Genomic DNA, 15,386 nt, shown 5'->3' on the forward strand with positions numbered 1-15,386 from the left:
TCAAATGGATACATCAAAGATAGATATGTGACTTGAGGTTATATTGGTAATCTGTGGGGGAAATGAGCTTTTCAATAAATGGTGCTAAGAAAAATGATTATAAATCCAGGTAAGTAAAATCCTTACATTGTACACAAACAAAAAAAACTATCCAAGTAGATTAAGGCCCTCAAGAAAGACAAAACCAGGATGAGTACTTGATCATTGTATAATCAAAACCCAAGCACAAAACTTTGTAAATCTACAACTGTACCTCATGGTGTTCCACTAATAAAAAAAAAGTTCAACAACAACAACAAAAAAAGAAAGACAAAACCAGTTTTTATAATATAATAACAATCATCTTAATGTTTCTTAGTAGAGAAAGTTCCTATCAATCATTATATTGATATAATTGATATACAACATTGTGTAGCCTTAAGGCAGTCAACATGATATATTAGACAAATAATCACAGAAAGTTTAGTTAACATACTTCATCTCAAATTTTCTAATATTTCCGCATAAGTAAAACGCACTGTCTTTGGCTTTGCGCTTTCAGACCACACCCAGATCTCCTCAGGGCATATTTCTTGCTCTGTGCTCAGGGAATAGAGCACTGGTGGGACTTGAGGACATTATTTGGTGCCAGAGGTCAAACGCAGGTTGGCCACATGCAAGGCAAACACCTTAACCTCTGCACTATCACTCTGGTCCCTTAGAATTTTTTTTTAAAGACTCATCATTGGTTTATAATGCTACTGAATTTCAGGAGCATAGCTTAATAACTCTATTTGTATAAGAGATTCACAATGCCCACGAAAGTTCCAGTGCCCTCCCACCACCGAGAGACATCCTCACTTAATGTACGTGCTTTCCAACCATCATCCCTTTACCTCTGGTAAACCCTGGCATTTTCACCAAGTCTTAGAGTTAAGTTTTGGGTTTAGCCAATTTGGTTATTTTTACCACATATAAACAAAACCATTATCTTCCACTTATTTCATTTAGCATAATCATCACAAGTCTCACCCGTTTGTCCCCAAAGGCACCTTTAAAATGGCAGAGTACCACTGACTGTATATATCCAGCCTCTTTACCTACATTTTCTTTTTTGCTTTTTGGGTCACACCCAGCGATGCTCAGGGGTTACTCCTGGCTCTGCACTTAGGAATTACTCCTGGCGGTGCTTGGGGGGCCATATGGGATGCTGGGATCAAACCCAGGTTGGCTGTGTGCAAGGCAAACGCCCTATTCACTGTACTATCGCTCTGCCCCCCCCACTTAACTACTTTTTAATCTGATGGATATTTGTACTGATTCTTCCATATTTTACCTATTTTTTTTAAAAAAAATAACATTGTAACATTGTGATCTGAACACAGAAGTACTTTTCAAATTACTTTTACATATTTCAAATAAATCCTTATGAGCAGCACTGGTAAATCATATGGTATTTCCATAAAATAAAATAAGACAGGTATAGGCGTAACCCCTGAGCAACACTAGAAGTGCCACCCCCACCAAAAAATCATCTCCATACTGAAGCAGCTGCACCAATTTACATTTTCATCCACAATATACTTGGATTCCTCTTTCTCCCCATATTTCCCAATACATTTTTGATATATGCTGCTCTCACAGGCATGAGGTGACAGTTCATTATGGTTTGATTTGTGCTTTCCTTGATACATAAACAATCATTTTTTCATATGTCTATGGGAATCTATACATGTACACCCAATTTTGATACAGAAGCATTTTTTTTCATGTGTCTATGGCCATCTATACAGGCACACAGACTTTGGATCAGTGTCTATTCAGGTCTTTAGATCATTTTCTAAAAATTACATTGCTTTTTTGTTGTGGTGTTATATACTCTTTATATATTCCAAAATCCGACACACCATTTCATCAGTAAAGAAGCAAACAGCACTCGGCCCAGACAAGGTCAGAGCAGAACACCTGAAGAATCTGCCATCAGTACTCATCAATACACTAGCTCGGCTCTTCACACGCTACCTGTCTGAATGCAAGGTTCTGTCCCAATGGAAAACCAGCAGGACCGTTCTACTGTACAAGAAGGGAGACATCCATGACATTGGCAACTATTGCCCGATCTGCCTGTTGTCTGTCGTCTACAAGCCGTTCCCTCGAGTCATCGTAAATAGGATTGGCAGAACACTACATGAAGGACAACCAGGCGAGCAAGCTGGGTTCCGAAAAGGATTCAGCACCATTGACCAAATCCACATGGTAACCAAGCTCATTGAGGTTTCTCGGTAGCTCAAGTTGCTGCTCTGTCTAACGTTCATTGATTTAAAGAAGGCCTTTGATTCTGTTGAGACGGAAGCAGTCATCGAAGCCCTAGCCAATCAGGGCATTCAAGCCCAATACATCAGGATCCTCCGTGAGCTGTATTGTGGATTCACTACCAGGATCTCACCATTCTACAAAGAAGTGATCGTTGATGTCAAGAGAGGGGTTCGGCAGGGTGATACCATTTCACCGAAACTCTTCAGTGCCACCCTCGAGAATGTCATGTGATGACTGGAATGGGAGGGAATGGGAGTGAAGATAGATGGTCAGCAACTACACCACCTCCGCTTTGCTGATGACACTGTTCTAGTAACACCAAACATTAGCCAAGCAGCACAAATCATGGCCGACTTCGACCATGAGTGGAAAGGTTGGACTACAGTTGAATCTCACAAAGACAATGTTCATGAGAAATGGACTCATTCCTGATTTTCCATTTGCTCTCAACAGAACGAACATCTCTGAATGCAACAGTTATGTATATCTAGGTCGAGAAGTCAACAATGACGAATGACCTGGCACCTGAGTTGCACAAGAGGAAGAGAGTGGCTTGGAACGCTTTCAAGAGTGTCAAAGAAATTAAGAGGATGAAGAACCTCCGGCTCCAGACACATCTCTTCAATGCCACTGTTCTTCCTGCATTAACATATGCCTCAGAGACCTGGGCCCTACGAAAACAGGATGAGAATGCTGTTTGAGTCTCCCAAAGAGGAATAGATAGAGCTATGCTTGGAGTATCATGCTTCATTCAAGTGAGAGAAGGAATCCAGACCTCCATTGACGATCAAGAATCAGGCATGCTGTCTCGTTTGCCAAGGCGTCGAAAATCAGATGGGCTGGACACCTAATGTGATTTGGAGACGACTGCTGGCCTAGAGCCGTTACAGACTGGATTCCACAAGATGTCAAAAGATCGGGTGGCTGCCCACCTATGAGATGGTCAGACTTCTTCATCAAGACCCTGAACAATAGTTTTGAGGCTCTTTGTGTTCCTGAAGAGAGCAGACACCATTGGGCTACACTAGCACTCGACAGGGATGAATGGAGATGTTATTGGTGCCTGCTCGAGCAAATCAATGAAGAACGGGGTGTCAAGTGATCAAGTGAAGTGATATGTTCTAGAACGGGGTGTCAAGTGATCAAGTGAAGTGATATGTTCGAGATACACAGCCATTGCCATGCATGTGAATGGACTAAATATTTTTTCCTAATCCAAATTTTTTTTGTTTTGGGTCACACCCAGAGATGCACAGGGCTTACTTCTGGCTCTGAACTCAGGAATTACCCATAGCGGAGCTCAGGGGACCATATAGGATGCTGGGGATCGAACTTGAGTCAGCCGTGTGCAAGGCAAACACCCTACCTGCTGTGCTATTGCTCCAGTTCCCTAATTTGAAATTTTTAAGCTGCCATTGTTTTTGTGATTCCTTTTCAGTATCAAAGCTTTTTAATTTGATATGAACCTAACTGTTTAATCTTGCTTCACTTTCCTTGCTAATGAAGCTAGAGTCCTCAAAATACATTTTATGTCAGGCTACTTGAAAATATTATCTATACTGTCTTCTATGTATTTGATGGTTTGGGGTCTTTCAAAGACAAAACACAGTATCTTTGATCCTTTTTGAGTTAATTTTTATGTGCAGTATTAAATTGTGATTTAATGTCTTTAAAGTTCCTCCCCCAGCTTCCAACTGTAGTATCTTGGTTCCTTTATCATAGATTACATGTCCATATACTTATGAGTCTACTTCTAGACACTCTATGCTCTCCCATTGGTCTATGTCATTTTATTTTAATATTTCTGTCTGAATTATTATTATCTTTGTAATACAGCTTGAAGTTGGGGAATGTAACGTCCACATATTTATTCTTTTATTTTAGAAATGTGCTGGTTATTTGTGATCTTTCATGGTTCTATACACACTTTAGAATTGATCTATAAAATTTCCAAATAATCACTGTGCTTCATATATTACATCCCCAGAACTCATTTCTTTAGGTTTACGCATTTTCACCACCTTCACCCATTTCACATACACACACAGAGATTTCTTAAGCAAAATATAGCACGAATGTAAAAAAGTAATAATAATGCAAAACTAAGAAAACTAACATTAAGTCCTAGGTTCTGCAAACAGAACCAACAAAAACAAATTAAGATTATTCAAATATAACAGAAAATTAAACCACATACTGGGGGTGAGGGGGAAAGGTACTTTCTCTACATGTAACTACTAACAGCCAAGCCCCTACCATGAGATCTAAAAAGCCTAAAGGCAGACTGGAGAGAGAGCATTAAAGGTCAAATGCTTGGTTTACAAGCATCACAGTAGGTCTCCCAGACAGAGCTAGGAGTGACTCTGCAGAGCAGAAGTGGCTGCTTCTGGGTGTAGCCTGAAAACGTCCTCCCAATCCCCAAATCAGAATACAGACAGATGAAAAAATAGCAATGTTTATAACATGGCCCTGAAATTGCTAATAATGTTAGGGAAAGGTTCTGGGGCCTAGAGAGAGTACACAACTTAAGGCCTTTCCTTGCACACAGCTACAACCACAAACCTGGTTCAAAGCCTGGATATAACATAAGGTCCCTAGAACACTGCAGGCATAACCCTGGAGTAGAGTACCAGGAGTGACCCTTGAGTACATATGGGTGTAGCACCCCCCAAAAAAAGAAAGGTTCTCGGAAACTCTCAAAGAAGAAATCCAAATGGCAAAAAGGCACATGAGAAAATGCTCTACATCATTAATCATCAGGGAGATGCAGATCAAAACCACAATGAGATACCATCTCACACCTCAGAGACTGGCCCACATCCAAAAGAACAAAAGCAACCGATGCTGACACAGATGTGGCGAGAAAGGGACACTCCTTCGCTGTCGGTGGGAATGCCAACTGGTTCAGCCCTTTCGGAAAACAGTATGGACGATTCTCAAAAAATTAGAAATTGAGCTCCCATTTGACCCAGCAATACTACTCCTGGGAATATATCCCAGAAAGGCAAAAATGTATAGTCGAAGTGACATCTGCACTTGGCTATACCCAAGAATAGCTGAGATCAGTACCAGGAGGATTACTCCATGGCTTAGAGGCCAGCCGGGCATTCTAGGGGAAAGGGCAGCTCAGATAGAGAAGGGAGCACCAAATAAAGGGTGTTTGGAGGATACTCCCAGGAGGGGAGATGCATGCTGAAAGTAGACTATGGACCGAACATGATTGCCACTCAATGCCTCTTTTGCAGACCACAACACCCAAAAGGAGAGAGAAAACAAAAGGGAATGCCCTGCCACAGAGGCAGGGTGGGATGGGGAGGATGCGGGGTGGGAGGGATACTGGGATCCGTGGTGGTGGGAAATGGGCACTGGTGGAGGGATGGGTATTTGATCATTGTATAATTGAAACCCAAGCACAAAAATTTCTAAGTCTACAACTGTACCTCATGGTGTTTCACTAATAAAAATATTTTTTTAAAAAAAGGTTCTCAATCTTATTAGTAGTCAATTCCTTGACAAGTCAAATCAAAGCAAGAATGATACTATTTTATTATTCACTGAACTGTAGCACTGTCCTCCCATTGTTCATCAATTTGCTCAAGTGGGCACCATTAACGTCTCCGTTGTGAGACTTGTTACTCCTTTTCACATATCAAATATGACACGGGGAGCTTGCCAAGCTCTGCCGTGAGGGTGGGATACTCTCAGTAGCTTGCCAGGCTCTCTGAGAGGGACGAAGGAATCGAACTCAGGTCGGCTGCTTGCAAGGCAAACGCCATACCTGCTGTGCTATTGCTCCAGCACTCACTATCCCTCACTATTTTATTATATACTAACAAAACCCCAAGTCTGACAAAATTAATGACAGAGGGGAATGCACTATAATGGCAGCTTTCATACTGCTGTGAAGTGTAGCACTGTAGCACTGGTCCTCCCGTTGTTCATCGATTTGTTCGAGTGTGCCCAGTAACATCTCCATCGTGAGACTTGTTGTTACTGTGTTTGGCATATCGAACACATCACGAGTAGCTGTAACCTGGTATAATCAATTGAATATTTCCTCCTATCTACTAAAAGTGAAGATGTATAGATTCCACAAGTCAGCAATTTTACTCCTATGCATGATACACTTTACAAAACTAGTATACAATACACACCAAGCCATGGGGACAATTAAAAAAAAAAGAACACAGTACTTTACATGACAAAGTATTTTATTTTTGTTTTGTCTTTTTTTGGGAGGGGGGGTGGGGTTCACATTCAGCCATGCTCAGGGCTTACTTCTGGCTCTTTCTCTGCTCAGGGATCACTCCTGGTGGAGCTCAGAGGACCGTGTGTGTCAGAAGATGGAACCCTGGTCAATGTATATATAAGACAAATGCCCTACATGACAAAACATTTTATTTTTTGTTTTGTCTTTTTTTGGGGGGTGGGGTTCACATTCAGCAATGCTCAGGGCTTACTTCTGGCTCTTTGTCTGCTCAGGGATCACTTTTGGTGGAGTTCGGAGGACCATGTGAATTATCTACAATTTATACTCACTTTGAGTTCTAGTTCCTAAAGCCAGAGATACTCATATGCCACTCAACCTGTACCCCTGCCCTCCAAAAAGATAAATATACTCTTTAGAAGAACCAGAGAGATGTTGATAATTATGTACATAAGTGAAAAAAAATAAAGATAATTGTGTGTCAATGCATCATAGTAAGCCATTTGAGGAAATACTTGCAATAATGACAGAGGGCTGGAGAGATAGTAGTCAAGGGGCTAAGGCAAGACAAAATTTAATTACAGAAATAGGTATGTTGTTTATTATCTTCATAAGTATATTACTTCTACAAGTTAAGGAAAATAACTGAAGAAAAACGTCAGTTAATCTAACAAATCCAGCAGATAAATCTTAATTTTGTAGATATTCACTACTGGAAGGCTGGATACTTCTAATAAAATATTATTTACAGGCTGAGGATGTGGTTCAGAGGTAGAGCACATGCTTAACACCCCTACAACTGGGGATATAATTTCCAAGATGTTTCAAATAATATTTCTAATATTATAGTAGCCATAGAAATTTATAGACTATTCATGAGAAAAAGTTAAAAGAATTTATTTTGAAAGGTTCTAAATTTCTATCTTTGACAGATTCTACAGCTAAACTAAGGAACATAAACTTAATTTCTAAGAATAGCATGTCTTGGTCCAGAGATGTGGTTGAGTGGAGAGATCACATGCCTTGAGTGTGAGTGGCCTCGAGCATACACAATGATTCTTGGAATTGCAAAAGCAAAAACCAAACCCATTAATTCAATAAGTAGGTGGTATCAGTGAAGAGAATCTTACCCCAAGAAAATATTCACATGAAGCTCTTTTTTGGTTCTGGAGATTGTCTTCAATGTAGTAATCTCTGCATCAAACCAAAATCCTCTATCTTTTGGACTTTCGACATTGTAATTAACCATTACCACATCACCGACATTTAGTTCGTTCCATTTCAAAATGGTTCTAGCTCGTGGTCGAAGATCCTTGACATTTATTTCTACAGTACCACTTTCTGGATATCTGAGGAAAAAGAAAAAGAATCTTAGAACACTGATTGCTAAAGATTCTCAACAAAGACAAAATGATATGCAATGCATAAAAAAGCCCTATGTTTAGAGTTAGTCATCTAGGATAAAAAAAGTAAAACGGGAAGGTCCTTATGTCGCAGATGTACTTCTTCCCTCTAATGTGATACCTACACATGAAGGTTAAGTATGAGCATGAAAATCTCCCCCCATTTTCAGTCTTGGAGAAGTGACTCTCCTCAAACCTTGTACTGTGTGCAAGTGTTAACTTCTATGTGTAAAAACAACAATCTTATCTACTTTGAAGGGAGTGTATCTGCAGAACATAGTATGTCTACTCAGACAGCTACTGATGCCACCCATTGAAATTCTGAACAAGAAACCTCTATTATTAATGATACATAAATAGACATAATAATGATTTTAACTGCCAGAGTAAACAATTCTTGCTAAAATCTTAGCGTATTCTTTGCTAGTTTAATTAAAGAGTATAGGGATTGGCACATTCTTATGCTACAATTTCTCAATCTTACTTTAAAAATTGTTTTGCTAGTATTAGATGTTGACTCCCTAAACTTGGGACTAGCTCCCTAAATTTGACCTTTTGTTCTACACAAAACAAGGACATGAACTTGGTACATTTCAGTAGCATCCATTACTTAGAAAGAAAAGGAAAGACTCTTGTTCATGCATACAGCCGCACCCTAGTAATGGGGAAAAAAAGATGGGGGGTTTTTTTAAAAAAATGCACCAAAACGTGAAACCATGTGCAACAATCATAGCAGAGGGGTTGATTAGTTGGGGGTAAGATACTTGCTTCGCATGTGGCAGATCCTGCATATGGTCTCCTGAGCACAATCAGTATCTCTGCTGAGTAGAGCCGGGAGTAGCCCTGAGAGCCACTGGGTTTAGCCCAACCCCCATCCTCAATCAAAAAAAGAATTCTAATGGAATCCTTATTTTACTTGTAGAAAAAGGTAAGCTTAATAAAAACCTTTATCTGACCAGAATTAGAACCTCAAGTACTTCCTCAGGACTAATGTCAGAAGGTCAGTTAAGAGTAATAGAATAGTTGATAATTGTCCTGTAAAATTAATACTTTTGTACAGTGATCACTTCTGGCAGTGTTCCTGGGACCATATGCGATGTGAGGGACCAAACTAGGGCCAGCCATAAGTAAGGAAAGCACACCTTCTGTACTAACAGTCTGGTCGAGGCCCTGTCACTTTTAAGAATTGCTTCGTAGGGGCTGGAGATATGATGCAGGGGTAAGGTACTTGCCATGTGCATAGCCAACTCTATTGTGATATACTGCACCACCCCAGATCATTGTTTCCTGAGCAGTGCCAGGAGGGATACCTAAGCACAGAGGCAGGAGGAAGTCATGAGCACTAAGCAGTGTAGCCCCCAAACAAAAACAAAATGGAATTGATTGGTAGTAATTAAAAAAAATGAATAAAGGAGTAATAACTAAGTTCTACTCTTGGTGAGCTCAATCAACTTGGGTAGGTCAGTCTGCTTTGGTAGTGGTTCTCATGTATGGTCCTCAAAATAGCATCAGCAGCAGCATCTGGAAATATGTTAAAATGCAAATTCTGAACCCCCACTTTCAATCTATTGAGTCAAACTTGGAATAAGATTCCGTAATCCATTTCACAGATGTCCTCAGTGATTCTAAAACATCTTCATGTTTGATTATTTACTGTGCTATAGGAAACATAACAATTAAGTGCTACAGTACAAAGGTCATTAGCTTTTCACTTAATGACCTGTTCAAAATGTGAATGAACACGAAATGCAGCTTTAGAAACTAATAGGTTTTTGTAAATTAAACTAGTACCATGTAAGCCTAAAACTCTTACACTATTAACTCATTTGAATAAATAATTATTAATTTTAGGTAGGGCTTTTTACTCAACCACCTAATTTACTCAAATTTCTTAGCACAGCGGGTAGGGCGTTCGCCTTACACGCGGCCAACATGGCCGACCCGAGTTCGATTCCTCCGCCCCTCTCGGAGAGCCCGGCAAGCTACCGAGAGTATTCGATATGCCAGACACAGTAACAACAAAGTCTCCAATGGAGACGTTACTGGGCCCGCTCGAGCAAATCGACGATCAACGGGAGGGCCTTTACTTTACTTTACTTTACTTGAAGAAAAGAAAAATATTGGCAAGAAACCCAGAGCAGATCTGATTCATTTACCCTCACTTGCACAATTCTCTTTTACCACAAACCTTCCAAATAATCAACCAAACTCTGCTCAGACAGTAAGTGATGAAGTGGCTGTTAAGTAAAGCAAATTGTCTTCACACAGATATGACATTGGAAAGAAAAGATATTTAACACTAAGTAAGTTTTGCACTCATTCCATGCCTAAGTTCCATGAGGAAATGTTTTTTTTTTCTCTACAAAAGACCCCAATAGCTGTCCGTCTAAATGTTCCCACCCATCTTTTCTTTAGGCAAAAGCATTTTTAATGGACTCCCATTAACTTATACAAAAATTTGATTCCTTTATTATCATGATATATTGACTCAAATTATGTTCTATTTTCAGTCAACCTAGATTTAAATGACAATATAGCACATCTTTGAGAAACAAACTAAATCATGTGTAAAAAATATTTAATGAAGACTAACTACCTCCTATCCTTTTTTTTCCCCAGAAGTAAAATAAAGACCCTGCAACTAAATGAAGAAATGTTTGCCGGGGTTTGCAAAAATTCCATAGAAGAATGGAAATACTATGAACAGAGTATTTGAATAAGGTTTAGAAACTGTATATAAAATGTTTATTGTAATAAGGCAAAATTAAAAATTTTATATACCACAGCAAGGTATAATACTGGTATAATAAGCTAATACTGTTCTGAAACTAAATTTTTATGAGTTCAGAACAGAATTATTGAATATATGAATTATAGAATATCAAATTATAGAATAGAAAGTCTTTGAAAGATACATGAACCGGGTTCCCAAACTTAACTGGCCTACTTAATCTTGCAGAAAACACATTACTCAGCAATCCCCTGGAATTCTACCTTAAAAGCAAACAGAAGAGGTCCCACAATTACACTTGAGGCTACACTGTACGTCTCCCACTTCAGGTATTACATGTCTCAACATAAGAAAACATAGGAAACATCCACTTTCCTCACCAAAGTCAAAACTTGTCAGGTTTTCAAATTCTATTTTTCTTTCCTTGGGGCATCTTTACACATCTTATCACATGAAGTCATAACTTGGAAGCATTGCTCTAACCCAAAACTTTGTGCTAAGATTCATATTCCAACTATATTTCTAACTCTGAAGTCTCAAAAGCATCTAATTCAAAGGATTCATTATGAAACCTCCACCTTCACTGCACCCACCCCATAACTGCTAACACTATTTTCTAGAGGAAATTTGCACATTCTCAATTTAGGAGTCATTCCTAATTGCTCTTAACATGTGTCCGCCTGGTAACTAAGTCTCTCTCTCTGTGGTATAACCCTTAGAGAAGACCTGCATTTCTGAGACTGTCAAAGCACAACTCTTCTTTTTGCTTTGGGGTTACACTCTGAAGTGCTCAGGATGTACTCCTGGCTTAACACTTAGGGATTACTTCTGGCAAGTTCAGGATACCACATGGGTTGCCAGAGATCGAACCCAGGGTGGCCCCGTGCAAGGCAGATGCCCTACCCTCTGTACTATCACCCTGACCTCAGCTCTTCTACCTTTTGGGTTACTCCTTACAATGCAAATAATACTTTTGCCAAAGTGTCTAAACCAAGTCATTGGTCTGACCGAGACAAGAAGGCATCAACCACATCACGCCATTTTCAACACTGGAGAAGAACTGTTCCTCGGAACATGCGACAAAAGAGGCATCGATGGTGTCTGTGTCCTTGTTAACACGAACTTAGCCATGAGCATTGATTCATTTAAATGCCTAAAAACCCACATCGGATGATTACACTTGAATAGATGTGGTTTACTGCCAGCAGTTTCTATCTTCATTGTCTATGTACCAACATCTAATTACGATGAAGAAGAAATGGAGAAGTTCTACATGGAGCTGGAGAAGTTCTCTAAAGAAGACCACACCTTCTATAAGATCATTGTCAGTGATTTTAATATCAAGATAGGACCGAGAAGATCAGACCAAAAACTCCACATTGGGACCCATGGCCTAAAATGGAACGAACAGGGTGAGAGACTGTCTGAGTTCATCATGTTGACCAAGACCATCCATGGAAACTCACAGTTGCAGTAGGTCAAATCTAAATATTGGATATAGGAGTCTCCTGGTGGACGGTTACACAATGAAATTGACCACATCATATGAAATTGACCACATCATATTCAATCGACGGTTTTGCCTGACCAATGTCACTGTTGTCCCAAAATTCCAAATGGGATTGGACCACTATCTCCTTTGTGCAAAATTCTACTTCATGGAGCAGGGAGAAAGGGCTGCAAAGTTTAAGAAGAGAACTCCCAGAACAACTACCAACTGGGAGCTCTTTGACACTATTGCGGCAACATGGAAAGATGCCGTCGTTGACAACATTGACAAAGAATACGATCAACTGGTTCAGCACCTCCATGATTGTGTGAGGAACACGGAGAGAGATAGCCACAAAAAGATGCCTGTCTTCGAAAACTCTCGAGCTCATTCACCAATGTGGCTTGGCGCAAGCCTCGGGCAAGCAAACGCCTGAACTTGCAAAGCAGTGCAGAGAAGCGATCAAGGAAGACCTCAAAGACAGAAGAGCAGCAGTGCTGGTCGATGTAGCAGAAGCCAGGAAAATCATTCACAATGCCCGCCTGTCCTTGGCCAACTACAAGACCAAGATGACTGCCCTCCAACGTTCTGATGGATCTATCACATCTTCCAGAAGGGCAATGGAGAAGATGAGAAGATTATCCATGACTTCTACTTGGACCTCTTCGATAGTCACGTCCACCTGCCCACATACCAAATTCCGCAGGATGGATATACTGTTCCCAACGTTCTCCCTTCTGAAATTCGACACACCATTACATCAGTAAAGAAGCAAACTGCACCCAGCCCAGACAAGGTCAGACCAGAACACCTGAAGAACCTGCTGTGAGTACTCATCAATTCACTGGCTCGGCTCTTCACATGCTAGCTGTCTGAATGCAAGGTTCCGTCCCAGTGGAAAACCAGCAGGACTGTTCTACTGTACAAGAAGGTAGACATCCATGACACTGGCGACTATTGCCCGATCTGCCTGTTGTCCATCGCCTACAAGCTATTCACTCGAGTTATCCTGAATAGGACTGGCAGAAGACTAGATGAAGGACAACCATGCGAGCAAGCCAGTTTCTGAAAAGGATTCAGAACGATCGACCGTATCCACACGATAATCAAGCTCATTGAGGTTTCTCAGGAGTTCAAGATGCCACTCTGTCTACCGTTCATTGATTTAAAGAAGGCCTTTGATTCTATTGAGACTGAAGCAGTCATGGAAGCTCTAGCCAAACAGGGCGTTCAGACTCAATCCTCCATGAGTTGTATTACGAATTCACTAATGGGATCTCACCATTCTACAAGGAAGTGATCATCAACATTAAGAGAGGGGTTCGGCAGCGTGATACCATTTAACCAAAGCTCTTCAGTGCCACCCTTGAGAACGTCATGTGACAACTGGAATGGGAAGGAATGGGAGTGAAAATAGATGGTTGGCAACTACACCACCTCCACTTCGCTGATGACTCATTCTAATAACACCAAACATTAGCCAAGTGGCACAAAAGCTGACCGATTTCGACCGTGAGTGGAAAGGTCAGACTACAGCTGAATCTCACAAAGACAATGTTCATGAGAAACATAGTCATTCCTGATGTTCCATTCGCTCTCAACAGAATGAACATCTCCAAATACAACAGTTATGTGTACCTAGGTCGAGAAGTCAACATAATGAATGACCTGGCACCTGAGTTGCGCAGGAGGAAGAGAGCAGATTGGAACGCTTTCAAGAGTGTCAAAGAAATTGCTAAGAGGATGAAGAACCTCCAGCTCCAGGCACATCTCTTAGATTCCACTGTTCTACCTGCATTAACATATACCTCAGAGACCTGGGCCCGACGAAAACAGGATGAGAATGCTGTTTGAGTCTCCCAAAGAGGAATAGATAGAGCTATGCTTGGAGTGTCATGCTTCACTCAAGTGAGAGAAGGAGTCTGGAGTTCCGACCTCCATCGACGATCGAAAATCAGGGATGCTGTCTCGTTTGCCAAGGCATCGAAAATCAGATGGGTTGGACACATAATGCGACTTAGAGACGACTACTGGACTAGAGCCAGAGCCGTTACAGACTGGATTCCACGGGACGTCAAAAGATCGAGTGGCCGCCCACCTATGAGATGGTCAGACTTTATCAAAACCCTGAACGATCGGTTTGAGGCTCTTCATGTTCCTGGAACTTGCAGACACCATTGGTCTACACTAGCACGAGACAGGGACGAATGGAGACGTTATTGGCACCCGCTCAAGCAAATCATTAAGTAACGGGATGTCAAGTGATCAAGTGATATTAATGATGGGAATACAATATGATACTACCCCCTGAACCCTGTATTCCAAATATCACATCTACTTCTTTGGTTTAGGTTCTAATTAGGGTGGGGTGGTTAAAAGATTTATTCCTGTAAATTAACCAATCCTCTTATTAAAGCATTTTTGTTGTTTACAGTTTGCTTTCTGATAGTTTTATTCTATATGCCTACCTCCAAAGAACCTGATGAATCAAAGGCCAAAGTCTTCCAAAAGTTCTTTAGTGCCACTTTATTTGCTTACATGTTGTTGGCTTCTCACCCTTACGTTTCTGCTTACTCTGGTCTAGTAGTAAGGTATCATGTACTCATTAGCTTAACTTCCAAGTGTTTTTTTTTTTATTTCTCATATGTATCTTACCCCACTTTTTAGACATGAGGGTTTATACATGAATTTTTAAATGGAGGAAGAGGGGTGTTGGACTACACCTGGTAATGCTTATGAGTTACTCCTGACTCTGCACTCAGGAATCATTCCTGATGGTGCTTGGTGGTCCACATGGGATGCCAGGGATTGAATACGGGTGGGTGTATGAGAGGCAAATGCCCTTCCTGCTGTATTATCACTAAGCTCTAAAACATGATTTTTTTTTAACTGTCTTCAAGTACAGTTTAAAGAGTTGAAGTAAATATGGCAAACTCCCCGTGGCGTACCCAATATGCCAAATACCAGTAACAATGATGGGTCTCATTCTCCTGAAGAGCCTTGAATATAATCTCAGGGCTAGGATGAAGGAGACGTTATTGGGGCCTGCTCGAGGCAACCGACAAATAACAGGAGGATTTGTGTGTGTGTGAATCTGCCATGACTAACTAGAAATCTTTAGTTGCCTTTAGTTTTACATACCAATATTACCTTTTCAATTCGAGCCATACTAATCTATTCTCAGGTTGCCTCATATTTCCTACTTCATTTTCAGTGTACTATTTTATCTCAGGAATATAGAAATAACTTTACACGAGACTC

The 15,386-nt window shown here is 40.6% G+C and overlaps 1 protein-coding gene across 1 annotated transcript in view; it reads right to left on the reverse strand.

The window, feature by feature from the left end:
• The window catches only part of UHRF2 (ubiquitin like with PHD and ring finger domains 2), an 87,552-nt gene that overhangs the window by 36,758 nt on the left and 35,408 nt on the right, over positions 1-15,386 (reverse strand). Inside the window, exon 4 of the mRNA XM_056130574.1 lies at positions 7,633-7,851. Coding sequence (XP_055986549.1) covers positions 7,633-7,851 — 219 coding nt within the window. The remainder of the gene's footprint in view (positions 1-7,632; positions 7,852-15,386) is intronic.

This window comes from Sorex fumeus, unplaced genomic scaffold (assembly GCF_029834395.1).
Source record: "Sorex fumeus unplaced genomic scaffold, SorFum_2.1 ptg000079l, whole genome shotgun sequence".
NCBI classification, from domain to species: Eukaryota; Metazoa; Chordata; class Mammalia; order Eulipotyphla; family Soricidae; genus Sorex; species Sorex fumeus.